Consider the following 15,003-nt stretch of genomic DNA (forward strand, 5'->3'; position numbering starts at 1 on the left):
CAGTTATTTGCTTGACTGCCACATCCCTACCAGAGCTCCACGTTTCATAACCACCCGCGGTGACCCCTCCCACCCCTGCCAGCAACACACAGACACAAGACCACCAGAGGGCATAGAACAGCTGGAATAATGCTATTACTCACATATAGTCACTGATGAAAGTGGGAAATAATAGTTGGAACGGGAAGTAGAGGGATTGAGTATGTACTGCATGTCTTTACAATAGGGCTCAAGCCCCATACTGTATATCGTGCTCTGACAAATAATAATAATACTAATAAAATATATATATATACACACAGTGAGGGAGAAAAGTATTTTATCCACTGCTGATTTTGTACGTTTGCCCACTGACAAAGAAATTATCAGTCTATAATTTTAATGGTAGGTTTATTTGAACAGTGAGAGACAGAATAACAACAAAAAAATACAGAAAAACGCATGTCAAAAATGTTATAAATTGATTTGCATTTTAATGAGGGAAATAAGTATTTCACCCCCTCTCAATCAGAAAGATTTCTGGCTCCCAGGTGTCTTTTATACAGGTAACGAGCTGAGATGAGGAGCACACTCTTAAAGGGAGTGCTCCTAATCTCAGCTTGTTACCTGTATAAAATACACCTGTCCACAGAAGCAATCAATCAATCAGATTCCAAACTCTCCACCATGGCCAAGACCAAAGAGCTCTCCAAGGATGTCAGGGACAAGATTGTAGACCTACACAAGGCTGGAATGGGCTACAAGACCATCGCCAAGCAGCTTGGTGAGGTGACAACAGTTGGTGCGATTATTCACAAATGGAAGAAACATAAAAGAACTGTCAATCTCCCTCGGCCTGGGGCTCCATGGAGTTGCAATGATCATGAGAACGGTGAGGAATCAGCCCAGAACTACACGGGAGGATCTTGTCAATGATCTCAAGGCAGCTGTGACCATAGTCACCAAGAAAACAATTGGTAACACACTACGCCGTGAAGGACTGAAATCCTGCAGCGCCCGCAAGGTCCCCCTGCTCAAGAAAGCACATATACAGGCCCGTCTGAAGTTTGCCAATGAACATCTGAATGATTCAGAGGAGAACTGGGTGAAAGTGTTGTGGTCAGATGAGACCAAAATCGAGCTCTTTGGCATCAACTCAACTCGCCGTGTTTGGAGGAGGAGGAATGCTGCCTATGACCCCAAGAACACCATCCCCACTGTCAAACATGGAGGTGGAAACATTATGCTTTGGGGGTGTTTTTCTGCTAAGGGGACAGGACAACTTCAGCGCATCAAAGGGACGATGGACGGGGCCATGTACCGTCAAATCTTGGGTGAGAACCATTGAAAATGGGTCGTGGATGGGTATTCCAGCATGACAATGACCCAAAACACACGGCCAAGGCAACAAAGGAGTGGCTCAAGAAGAAGCACATTAAGGTCCTGGTGTGGCCTAGCCAGTCTCCAGACCTTAATCCCATAGAAAATCTGTGGAGGGAGCTGAAGGTTCGAGTTGCCAAATGTCAGCCTCGAAACCTTAATGACTTGGAGAAGATCTGCAAAGAGGAGTGGGACAAAATCCCTCTTGAGATGTGTGCAAACCTGGTGGCCAACTACAAGAAATGTCTGACCTCTGTGATTGCCAACAAGGGTTTGGCCACCAAGTACTAAGTCATGTTTGCAGAGGGGTCAAATACTTATTTCCCTCATTAAAATGCAAATCAATTTATAACATTTTTGACATGCGTTTCTCTGGATTTTTTTGTTGTTATTCTGTCTCTCACTGTTCAAATAAACCTACCATTAAAATTATAGACTGATCATGTCTTTGTCAGTGGGCAAATGTACAAAATCAGCAGGGGATCAAATACTTTTTTCCCCTCACTACACACACACATTGGCTTGCGAAAGTATTCACCCCCGTTGGCATTTTTCCTATTTTGTTGCCTTTTAAAATGTACAGCAATCTTTAAGTCATACCTCAGATTCTCAATTGGATTGAGGTCTGGGCTTTGACTAGGCCATTCCAAGACATTTAAATGTTTCCCCTTAAACCACTCGAGTGTTGCTTTAGCAGTATGCTTAGGGTCATTGTCCTGCTGGAAGGTGAACCTCTGTCCCAGTCTCAAACCTCTGGAAGACTGAAACAGGTTTCCCTCAAGAATTTCCCTGTATTTAGCGCCATCCATCATTCCTTCAATTCTGAACAGTTTCCCAGTCCCTGCCGAAGAAAAACATCCCCACAGCATGATGCTGCCACCACCATGCTTCACTGTGGGAATGGTGTTCTCGGGGTGATGAGAGGTGTTGGGTTTGCGCCAGACATAGCGTTTTCCTTGATGGCCAAAAAGCTCAATTTTAGTCTCATCTGACCAGAGTACCTTCTTCCATGTTTGGGGAGCCTCCCACATGCCTTTTGGCGAACACCAAACGTGTTTGCTTATTTTTTTCTTTAAGCAATGGCTTTTTTTCTGGCCACTCTTCCGTAAAGCCCAGCTCTGTGGAGTGTACGTCTTAAAGTGGTCCTATGGACAGATACTCCAATCTCCGCTGTGGAGCTTTGCAGCTCCTTCAGGGTTATCTTTGGTGTCTTTGTTGCCTCTCTGATTAATGCCCTACTTGCCTGGTCCGTGTGTTTTGGTGGGCGGCCCTCTCTTGGCAGGTTTGTTGTGGTGCCATATTCTTTCCATTTTAAAATAATGGATTTAATGGTGCTCTGTGGGATGTTCAACGTTTCAGATACTTTTATATAACCCAACCCTGATCTGTACTTCTCCACAACTTTGTCCCTGAACTGTTTGGAGAGCTCCTTGGTCTTCATGGTGCCGCTTGCTTGGTGGTGCCCCTTGCTTAGTGGTGTTGCAGACTCTGGGGCCTTTCAGAACAGGTGTGTATATATACTGAGATCATGTGACAGATCATGTGACACTTAAATAAATCCACCTGTGCGCAATCTAATTATGTGACTTCTGAAGGTAATTGGTTGCACCAGATCTTATTTAGGGGCTTCACAGCATATGCACGCACCACTATTCCTTTATTTATTTTTTTGAATGTTTTGAAACAAGTTATTTTTTTCATTTCACTTCACCAATTTGGACTATTTTGTGTATGTCCATTACATGAAATCCAAATAAAAATCCATTTAAATTACAAGTTGTAATGCAACAAAATAGAAAAACGCCAAGGGGGATGAATACTTTTGCAAGGCACTATATATATATATTAGTTTCTAAACTGAACAAAAATATAAACGCAACATGCAACAATTTTAAAAGATTTTACTGAGTTACAGTTCATATGAGGAAATCAGTCAATTTAAATAAATTCATTAGGCCCTAATCTATGGATTTCACATAACTGGGAATACAGATATGCAACTGTTGGTCACAGATACCTTTAAAAAAAAGTGGGCCTCACAATGCTCTCAGGATCTCGTCACTGTATTTTTGTGCATTCAAATTGGCATCGATAAAATGCAATTGTGTTTGTTGTCCGTAGCTTACGCCTGCTCATACCATAACCCCACCGCCACCATGGGGCACTCTGTTCACAACGTTGACATCAGCAAACCGCTCACCCACATGGACGCCATACACATGGTCTGCGGTTGTGAGGCCAGTTGGATGTATTGACAAATTCTCTAAAACGACGTTGGAGGTGGCTTATGGTAGAGAAATGAACATTCAATTCTCTGGCAACAGGTCTGGTGGACATTCCTGAAGTCAGCATGCCAATTGCACGCTCCCTCAAAATTTGAGACATCTGTGGCATTGTGTTGTGTGACAAAACTGTACATCTTAGAGTGGCGTTTTATTGTCCCCAGCACAAGCTTCTTGATATGCCACACCTGTCAGGTGGATAGGTTATTTTTGAACAGGAGAAATGCTCACTAACAGGGATGCAAACAAATTTGTGCACAACATTTTAGAGAAATAAGCTTTTTGTGCGTATGGAATATTTCTGGTATCTTTTATTTCAGCTCATGAAACATGGGACCAACACTTCACATGCTGCGTTTATACTTTTGTTTAGTGTAACATTATCTTATCGAAGTCTAATTATTGACTCTAAAACACTTACTTTTTAGAAAGAAATTGTTGAAATTGCAGAATTTCAATTGGAAAGGTACAAGGTTGGGGTAAATTCCATTTCCAATTCCAGTCAATTCAGGAATTCACTGAAATTCCAATTCTCTTCTATGCTTTTCAATGAGGACAATTTGGAATTGAAATTTGGTTTACTTACTGAATTTACTGGAATTTAAATGGAATTGACCCCAACCCTGGGAAGGCAACATAATTGTCTGTTTGTGCTAACATTCCACTCCTTGCCACTCCATGTCATGCCAAACGTGATGATTTCGCCAGGCTAATTATCTTATAGACGTGTGAACTTGTTGGTGAGGGTGATTAAAAATCAAACATCGTAGCTCACACACTTCCTGTATAATTTGAGAGTACATGTGTGTGGTATTCATAGTGATCAGCAGCTGAGGGCTCTACCAGGAGCAGGCTTGGAGGAAGTGGAGAGGGGGGGATCTATTAGCCCGATCGATTCTTCCATTGGTAGTAACTGGAGGCACGCCACATTGCCTCCCATGTGCACCCAGCGAGCAAGGCAGGGGGCATCAACACGACAACCTCAAGAGCTCTCCTCTCACTCAGAGCAATGCTAACATTAGCATTAGCAACAAGTCAAACTGCCCATTCACAAGCTATCAAGTAAATTCTGATGATATAAACATCCGTTATAACACTCAAATGTACTGTCATAAGACATGTATGTTCACTTGACACACACACACATCTAGTAATACCACACAAATCCTTAATATTGAGTCATATTGCTCCACTTGTAGTGGACAAGTGAAGTCAGAGCACCCAGGGTTAGTATGTGGGTTCATCTGACCATTGGCCACTGACTGTCCCACCACAGACATGTGGGTCAGTGTGCTACGCAGTGGTGTTGTGGGGCCATCTCACTGTGTTAGTGTTTCCATGACATTACAGGTTATGATGATGTACTCAAACTTAGTGTGATGACAGGTGGGTGTGAGAAGTTCTTCTCCTGGCACAGATGTCACGCTATGGAAGGTGAGATCCTTCAATCACACATACAAACTGTCTTTTCCCCATTCTCCCTCTCACATACATGCAGAGAGACAAGAGCATATAGTACAGTAGTGATGCTAAATAACATCTCCATCCATGTAGCCAACAACATGGTTTCTACAGGAGATAATATCCTCTTATACACTACATGACCAAAAGTATGTGGACACCTGCTCGTCGAACATCTCATTCCAAAATTATGTGCATCAATATGGAGTTGGTCCCCCCTTTGCTGCTATAACAGCCTCCACTCTTCTGGGAAGGTTTTCCACTAGTGTTGGAACATTGCTGCGGGGTCTTGCTTCCATTCAGTCACAAGAGCTTTAGTGAGGTCGGGCACTGATGTTGGGCGATTAGGCCTGGCTTGCAGTCGGCGTTCCAGTTCATCCTAAAGGTGTTCGATGGGGTTTAGGTCAGGGCTCTGTGCAGACCAGTCAAGTTTTTTCACACCGTTCTTGACAAACCATTTCTATATGGACCTCGCTTTGTGCACGGAGGCACAGTCATGCTGAAAGAGGAAAGGGAATTCCCCAAACTGTTGCCACAAAGTTGGAAGCACAGAATTGTCTAGAATGTCATTGTATGCTGTAGCGTTACGATTTCCCTTCAGTGGAACTAAGGGGCCTAGACTGAACCATGAAAAACAGCCCCAGACCATTATTCCTCCTCCACCAAACTTTGCAGTTGGCACTATGCATTGGGGCAGGTAGCGTTCTACCGGCATTCCGCCAAACCCAGATTCGTCGGACTGCCAGATGGTGAAGCGTGATTCATCACTCCAGAAAACGCGTTTCCACTGCTCCAGAGTCCAATGGCGGCGAGCTTTACACCACTCCAGCCGACGCTTGGAATTGCACATGATGATCTTAGGCTTGTGTGCATTGGCCAGTACAGTACTGTAATACTGTAATATATGCCATTTACAGTGGGGAAAAAAAGTATTTAGTCAGCCACCAATTGTGCAAGTTCTCCCACTTAAAAAGATGAGAGAGGCCTGTAATTTTCATCATAGGTACACGTCAACTATGACAGACAAAATGAGAGAAAAAAATCCAGAAAATCACATTGTAGGATTTTTAATGAATTTATTTGCAAATTATGGTGGAAAATAAGTATTTGGTCAATAACAAAAGTTTCTCAATACTTTGTTATATACCCTTTGTTGGCAATGACACAGGTCAAACGTTTTCTGTAAGTCTTCACAAGGTTTTCACACACTGTTGCTGGTATTTTGGCCCATTCCTCCATGCAGATCTCCTCTAGAGCAGTGATGTTTTGGGGCTGTCGCTGGGCAACACAGACTTTCAACTCCCTCCAAAGATTTTCTATGGGGTTGAGATCTGGAGACTGGCTAGGCCACTCCAGGACCTTGAAATGCTTCTTACGAAGCCACTCCTTCGTTGCCCGGGCGGTGTGTTTGGGATCATTGTCATGCTGAAAGACCCAGCCACGTTTCATCTTCAATGCCCTTGCTGATGGAAGGAGGTTTTCACTCAAAATATCACGATACATGGCCCCATTCATTCTTTCCTTTACACGGATCAGTCGTCCTGGTCCCTTTGCAGAAAAACAGCCCCAAAGCATGATGTTTCCACCCCCATGCTTCACAGTAGGTATGGTGTTCTTTGGATGCAACTCAGCATTCTTTGTCCTCCAAACACGACGAGTTGTTTTTACCAAAAAGTTCTATTTTGGTTTCATCTGACCATATGACATTCTCCCAATCCTCTTCTGGATCATCCAAATGCACTCTAGCAAACTTCAGACGGGCCTGGACATGTACTGGCTTAAGCAGGGGGACACGTCTGGCACTGCAGGATTTGAGTCCCTGGCGGCGTAGTGTGTTACTGATGGTAGGCTTTGTTACTTTGGTCCCAGCTCTCTGCAGGTCATTCACTAGGTCCCCCCGTGTGGTTCTGGGATTTTTGCTCACCGTTCTTGTGATCATTTTGACCCCACGGGGTGAGGTCTTGCGTAGAGCCCCAGATCGAGGGAGATTATCAGTGGTCTTGTATGTCTTCCATTTCCTAATAATTGCTCCCACAGTTGATTTCTTCAAACCAAGCTGCTTACCTATTGCAGATTCAGTCTTCCCAGCCTGGTGCAGGTCTACAATTTTGTTTCTGGTGTCCTTTGACAGCTCTTTGGTCTTGGCCATAGTGGAGTTTGGAGTGTGACTGTTTGAGGTTGTGGACAGGTGTCTTTTATACTGATAACAAGTTCAAACAGGTGCCATTAATACAGGTAACGAGTGGAGGACAGAGGAGCCTCTTAAAGAAGAAGTTACAGGTCTGTGAGAGCCAGAAACCTTGCTTGTTTGTAGGTGACCAAATACTTATTTTCCACCATAATTTGCAAATAAATTCATAAAAAATCCTACAATGTGATTTTCTGGAATTTATTTTCCTCAATTTGTCTGTCATAGTTGACGTGTACCTATGATGAAAATTACAGGCCTCTCTCATCTTTTTAAGTGGGAGAACTTGCACAATTGGTGGCTGACTAAATACTTTTTTTCCCCACTGTACATAGCAGATGCTTTTATCCAAAGTGACAACAGTGAGTGTTTATATTTTGGTATGTGACCCCAGTGGAAATCGAACCCACAACTCTGGTGTTGCTAGTGCCATGCTCTTACGAACTGAGCCACATACAAGACCACTACAATACATAAGTACAATACAGATGTATTACAGTACACCTATGTTGTAATTATATCTGAACAATACATATTAAAAATTTTACATTGATTGTGAAAGATTACACGTGATAGAAATTATCGAAATTTGATGTTCAGTCAATTTTAATAGGTAGTGCAAGTGTATTTATTGTCTAATGTGAAAACAGTACTGTAATTGACAGTACTGTAGCATATTATATTCAAAGGGACATTTTGAAACTATTTTGCTCTTGGATTAACTAGTTGTTAAAATAACTACATTGAGAAGACATTATTATTGTCACAATAGCTGATGTGGATGCGGTGTAGGAGTCAGGCGCAGGACACAGAGGCTCAGTCAAAACGACTTTACTCAGACTGAATATAGAACAAAATCAAACGGCCTCGAAAACACAGGAGGCAAAACGATTACGCAACACAGTGCGTAAAATACTCGTTCCACAATAAGAACGTACAGAGACACCAACGGACAGGCGGACAATCACACACAACTGCAAACAAAACTAAAGGAAACTTATAGGTGACCTAATCAATACATAACATGAAACAGGTGCACTAACAAGACAAGACCAAACAAACATCGAGACATCAAGCGGTAGTAGCTAGTACTCCGGGGACGACGAACGCCGAAGCCTGCCCGAACAAGGAGGAGGAGCAGTCTCGGCGGAATTCGTGACAGTACCCCCCCCTTGACGCGCGGCTCCAGCCGTGCGCTGACCCCGGGCTCGGGGACGACCAGGAGGATGCGGAGCCGGGCGCATGGGATGACTACGGTGGAACTCAGTCAGGAGAGATGGATCTAAAATGTCCCTCCTAGGCACCCAGCACCGTTCCTCCGGACCGTACCCCTCCCACTCCACGAGATATTGTAGACCCCCCATCCGACGTCTCGAATCCACGATGGACCGGACTGAGTAAGCCGGAGCCCCCTCGATGTCCAGTGGGGGCGGAGGGGTCTCTCTTATCTCACTGTCCTGGAGTGGACCAGCTACCACCGGCCTGAGGAGAGACACATGGAACGAGGGGTTAATGTGATAGTCATTAGGCAGTTGCAACTTGTAACACACCTCGTTCAATCTCCTCAGGACTTTAAATGGCCCCACAAACCGCCGGCCAAGCTTCCGGCAGGGCAGGCGAAGGGGCAGGTTTCGAGTCGAGAGCCAGACTCGATCTCCAGGGGCGTATACTGGACCCTCACTGCGGTGGAGATCAGCACTCGCCTTCTGCCTGCGGATGGCCCGCTGCAGATGTACGTGTGCAGCGTTCCACGTCTCCTCCGAGCGCCGAAACCACTCATCCACCGCAGGAGCCTCGATCTGGCTCTGATGCCATGGTGCCAGAACCGGCTGATACCCTAACACGCACTGGAAAGGGGTCAGGTTAGTTGAGGAGTGGCGAAGAGAGTTCTGAGCCATCTCTGCCCAGGGGATATACCCCGATCACTCCTCCTGCCGGCCCTGGCAATATGATCTCAGAAACCTACCCACATCCTGGTTCACTCTCTCCACCTGCCCATTACTCTCAGGGTGGAAACCCGAGGTAAGGCTAACCGAGACCCCCAAGCGTTCCATGAACGCCCTCCAGACTCTAGAGGTGAATTGGGGACCCCGATCAGACACTATATCCTCGGGAACCCCGTAGTGCCGGAAGACGTGGGTGAACAAAGCCTCAGCGGTCTGTAGGGCAGTAGGGAGACCCGGCATTGGAATGAGACGACAGGCCTTAGAGAACCGATCCACAATGACCAGAATAGTGGTATTCCCCTGAGAGGGGGGAAGGTCCGTGACAAAGTCCACCGAGAGGTGAGACCACGGCCGTTGTGGAACGGGCAGGGGTTGTAACTTCCCCCTGGGCAGGTGTCTAGGCGCCTTACACTGAGCGCACACCGAGCAGGAGGAGACATAAACCCTCACGTCCCTAGCCAATGTTGGCCACCAGTACTTAACACTAAGGCAGTGCACTGTCCGGCCAATACCTGGATGTCCAGAGGAGGGTGACGTATGAGCCCAATAAATGAGACGATCACGGACCTCGAGCGGCACGTACGTCCGACCCACTGGACACTCTGGGGGAGTAGGGTCGGTGCGTAACGCCCACTCAATTTCCGCATCGACCTCCCATACCACCGGTGCCACCAGACAAGACTCCGGCAGTATGGGAGTGGGCTCAATGGACCTCTCCTCTGTGTCATACCGCCGGGACAGGGCGTCTGCCTTACCGTTCTGGGACCCTGGGATGTAAGTGATCTTAAAAACGAACCGGGTCAGAAACATGTTCCACCTAGCCTGACGAGGGTTCATTCTCCTAGCTGCCCGGATGTACTCCAGGTTACGATGGTAAGTCAGAATGAGAAAAGGGTGTTGAGCCCCCTCAAGCCAATGCCTCCACACCTTTAGGGCTTGAACCACGGCTAACAGCTCCCTGTCCCCTACGTCATAATTACGTTCCGCCGGGCTGAGCTTTTTAGAATAAAAAGCGCAGGGACGGAGCTTAGGAGGCGTGCCGGAGCTTTGCGACAGTACTGCCCCAATACCGGCCTCTGACGCGTCCACCTCTACCTGGAACGCTAAAGCGGGGTCCGGGTGCGCCAGTACCGGAGTCGAAGTGAACAGGTCCTTCAGTTTACAAAACGCCCTGTCCGCTTCATCCGACCACTGCAAACGCACCGGGCCCCCCTTCAGCAGGGAAGTAATGGGAGCTGCTACCTGTCCAAAACCCCACATAAACCTCCGGTAGTAATTGGCAAAACCCAAAAACCGCTGCACCTCTTTAACAGTGGTTGGGGTTTGCCAGTTACGCACGGCTGACACATGGTCAATCTCCATCTTCACCCCTGACGCGGACAACCGATGACCCAAGAAGGAGATGGACTCCTGGAAAAACAGACATTTCTCTGCCTTGACATACAAGTCATGCTCCAACAGCCTACCTAACACTCGGCGCACCAGGGCTACATGCTCGGCTCGTGTAGCAGAGTACACTAGGATGTCGTCAATGTACACTACCACTCCCTGCCCATGCAGGTCCCGGAAGATCTCGTCCACAAATGATTGGAAGACTGAAGGAGCATTCATTAACCCGTATGGCATGACGAGATACTCATAATGACCTGAGGTGGTACTAAATGCCGTCTTCCATTCATCTCCCTCCCTAATGCGCACCAAGTTATAGGCGCTCCTGAGATCCAGTTTTGTGAAGAAACGCGCTCTGCGTAATGATTCAGTCATACTCGCAATCAGAGGAAGAGGGTAACTGTATTTCACAGTGATCTGATTGAGACTACGGTAATCAATACACAGGCGCAACCCTCCATCCTTCTTCTTCACAAAAAAGAAACTCAAGGACGCAGGGGAAGTGGAGGGCCGTATGTATCCTTGTCTCAGGGACTCGGCTATGTATGTCTCCATAGCCGCCGTCTCGTCTTGAGACAGAGGATACACATGGCTCCGCGGGAGTGCCGCACCTGTCTGGAGGTTTATCGCACAATCTCCCTGTCTATGAGGTGGCAATCGCGTCGCCCTCGTCTTGCTGAACACGAGTGCCAAATCCTCATACTCAGGGGGAATGTGCATTGCGGGCACTTGGTTCGGACTCTCCACCGTGGTCGCCCCAACGGAAACACCTAAACATCGCCCAACACACTGGTCAGACCATTCCTTGAGAGCCCTCTGTTGCCACAAAATGGTGGGGTCATGGGTGATTAACCAAGGAAGCCCCAGCACCACGGGATACGCAGGAGAGTCAATCAGGTACAACTGAATAATCTCCTCATGACCCCCCTGCGTCTTCATTTTTAGTGGCGCTGTGACCTCCCTAATCAACCCAGATCCCAACGGGCGGCTATCTAGGGCATGGACAGGAAAGGGTGCATCAACGGGCAGGAGGGGAATCCCTAACTTAGTACAACATTTCCGATCAATGAAATTCCCAGCTGCGCCTGAATCGACTAGCGCCTTATGCTGGGAATGAGATGCAACCTGAGGAAATACCACAGGTATACACAAGTGAACAACAGAGAGCTCTGGGTGAGTGGGGCGCCTACTCACCTGAAATGACTCCCCAGTGCGTGACCTGTTGCCCCGATTCCCTGGAGACCCTCCCCAGCACCTAGCCGCAGTGTGTCCTCCACGGCCACAGCTGGTGCAGGGGACGGCCCCCCTCGGGTTCTCTCTCCTTCTCTCTCTAGCGCCAGCACCCCCGAGCTCCATAGGGCTCGGCTCGGAGGTGCTGGGGGATGGAATGGACGGCCCCAACTCGGGACGTCCGCGGGTGGCCAGCAGGGTATCCAGACGGATGGACATGTCCACTAGCTGGTCAAAGGACAGATTGGTGTCCCTGCAGGCCAGCTCTCGACGAACGTCCTCACGCAGGCTACACCGATAGTGGTCGATGAGGGCCCTCTCATTCCACCCCGCATCCGCCGCTAGAGTCCGGAAATCCAGGGCGAACTCCTGTGCGCTCCTCTTCCCCTGTCGGAGGTGGAACAGACGCTCCCCCGCCGCTTTACCCTCAGGAGGGTGATCGAAAACAGCCCTGAAGCGGCGGGAGAACTCCGCATAGCTGATGGTGGCGGCGTCTATTCCCCTCCATTCGGCGTTGGCCCACTCCAACGCCTTGCCGGAGAGACAGGAGATGAGGGCGGAAACGCTCTCGTATCCCGAGGGCGCCGGGTGTATGGTGGCCAGGTAGAGTTCCACCTGAAGGAGGAACCCATGACACCCGGCTGCGGTGCCATCATACGCCCTCGGGAGCGAGAGCCGAATCCCACTGGATTCCGGAGCTGGTCTGGTGGGGCTGGCCGATGGTGATGGTAATGTAGGAGGAGGTGTGGGCACGCCTCCCCGTTCCCATCGGCGCAGGGTGTTCATCACCTCCTGCATGGCGGAGCCGAGTTGCTGGATCCTGGCGTCCTGGCAGCTGACCCGATCCTCCAGCGACTCGGTCACCGCCGCTGCTCCTGCTGACTCCATGGTATTGGTGTGTGATTCTGTCACAATAGCTGATGTGGATGCGGTGTAGGAGTCAGGCGCAGGACACAGATGCTCAGTCAAAACGACTTTACTCAGACTGAATAGAGAACAAAATCAAACGGCCTCGAAAACACAGGAGGCAAAACGATTACGCAACACAGTGAGTAAAATACTAGTTCCACAATAAGAACGTAGAGACACCAACGGACAGGCGGACAATCACACACAACTGCAAACAAAACTAAAGGAAACTTATAGGTGACCTAATCAATACATAACATGAAACAGGTGCACTAACAAGACAAGACCAAACAAACATCGAGACATCAAGCGGTAGTAGCTAGTACTCCGGGGACGACAAACGCCGAAGCCTGCCCGAACAAGGAGGAGGAGCAGTCTCGGCGGAATTCGTGACAATTATGGTGTTTTTTGATGATTCAACCAATGTTTACGTGGTATTTCACAGTACATTTATATTTTGGATTAATGGTTGTGTCGTGAAAAAATGTCTTCAAACTAAATAAATTCACAATAAAATGTTTTATGAGACTTGCCGTGTTACCATTTTGGAGTTTTGTATTAAGAGTTTAGAAAATTCACCACATACTTTTGACATTAGCACCAAAGCGATTGAAGAAAACTGTATTATTATCATTATATATATCATCTTCCTGTTGTGTGTGTGTGTGTGTGTGTGTGTGTGTGTGTGTGTGTGTGTGTGTGTGTGTGTGTGTGTGTGTGTGAATGCGTGTGGAAACTCTTGAGTGACATGCAGCTGCATCCTCAGCAGAAAGCTTGCAACACAGGGAGCCAGACCGAAAATATGTAATCTACCATTTCTCAATAACCCAACGTTCCTTTCACACAACATCCTGTGTACACAATATCTCACATGCCGTTCTGAAAAAGCTCACTTTCAAAATCCCATAATATATAAGCAGAATACAGGTTGACTGGTTGTGTGATATGAGTGCGAGTGAGGACCATGTGTCTCACCTGTGTGACATGTGTGACCTTCTCTGTGACGTCTCGGTGGCGGTCCTTTACTTTGCTGGGAGCAATGATCTCAATCTCAGTGGGCGAGGGCGGTCGCAAGAGGTCGGAGGCGAAGCTGAGTGTGAGGGGGTTACGAGTGCTGGTCCTGCAAGTGCTGGTCCTGCGTCGCATCAGGTCTGAGTCTGAGGTGGAGCTCAGAGTACCGGCCTTCAGGTCTGCACACAACAACACTCATCTCTCATTACTGTGTATCTATCTATTTTTAACGACAAGTTCACATATTATATTACCGCTCAAATCCTTTATTTAAACTGCAAGTAACACATTCAGAACTAAAAATGTAATGTGTTATAATGCAATTCCCATTCCTCTAGGTGAGAAACATATTGGTTTAAACTCAGCAAAGCATCTGAGTGAGAAAGATACAGAGGGAGTTTGTTATCTATTTCACTTGCTTTGGAAATGTAAACATATGTTTCCCATGCCAATAAAGGCCCTTAAATTGAATTGAGAGAGATAGAGTAATGAAGTGAGAGGGAGTGTCTTATTTCCCTGGGATAGATGGGAAGCCCACAGCCCCACACTCCATAGTATTAGCTGTGTGATGAGTAAAGGATGGCCTCTGCGTGACTGGGACTCCTATAGAACACACACACACAGCTATGTCTTACTATACTTGTGAGGACTTTTTGGGACCAACAATTGATTCCCATTAAAAATCCTATTTTCCCTAACCTTAACCCTTAACCATAATTTTAAACCTAATCCCTTAGACTAAAATAGCCTTTTTACAAGTGAGGACCGGCTAAATGTCCTGACTTCTCTGAATTTTTGTTGGTTTACTATTCTTGTGAGGACTTCTGGTACTCACAAGTATGGTACAACATGTACACACACACACACACACACACACACACACACACACACACACACACACACACACACACACACACACACACACACACACACACACACACACACACACACACACACACACACACACACACACACACACACACACACACACACACACACACACACACACACACACACACACACACACACACACACACTATAGGGTAGAGGCATTGATTAGTGACCCTGCTGCTGCACATGCTCAGTGTTTGGGGAATGGGGGTGAGGATTCTCCTTTCTACAGAGCAGAATACCTCCAACAGGCCCAGGTATCTTTGGCTTGGTTTGTTTTGATTCAGATGGAACTGTAAGAGGAGACAACCACATTTCTTCCCGTCAGAGGGGGTAC

General features: G+C 47.2%; 1 protein-coding gene across 1 annotated transcript in view; it reads right to left on the bottom strand.

Annotated features, from left to right (window-relative positions):
• The window catches only part of LOC311103511 (voltage-gated inwardly rectifying potassium channel KCNH6-like), a gene marked incomplete at its 3' end in the record, with an annotated part of 55,223 nt that overhangs the window by 23,993 nt on the left and 16,227 nt on the right, over nucleotides 1-15,003 (bottom strand). The window contains exons 6-7 of the mRNA XM_084145086.1: nucleotides 14,909-14,959; nucleotides 13,740-13,954 (exon numbers count right to left, since the gene is read on the bottom strand). Coding sequence (XP_084001212.1) covers nucleotides 13,740-13,954; nucleotides 14,909-14,959 — 266 coding nt within the window. The remainder of the gene's footprint in view (nucleotides 1-13,739; nucleotides 13,955-14,908; nucleotides 14,960-15,003) is intronic.

This window comes from Coregonus lavaretus (genome assembly GCF_964263955.1).
Source record: "Coregonus lavaretus genome assembly, chromosome: 28".
In the NCBI taxonomy this organism is placed as follows: domain Eukaryota; kingdom Metazoa; phylum Chordata; class Actinopteri; order Salmoniformes; family Salmonidae; genus Coregonus; species Coregonus lavaretus.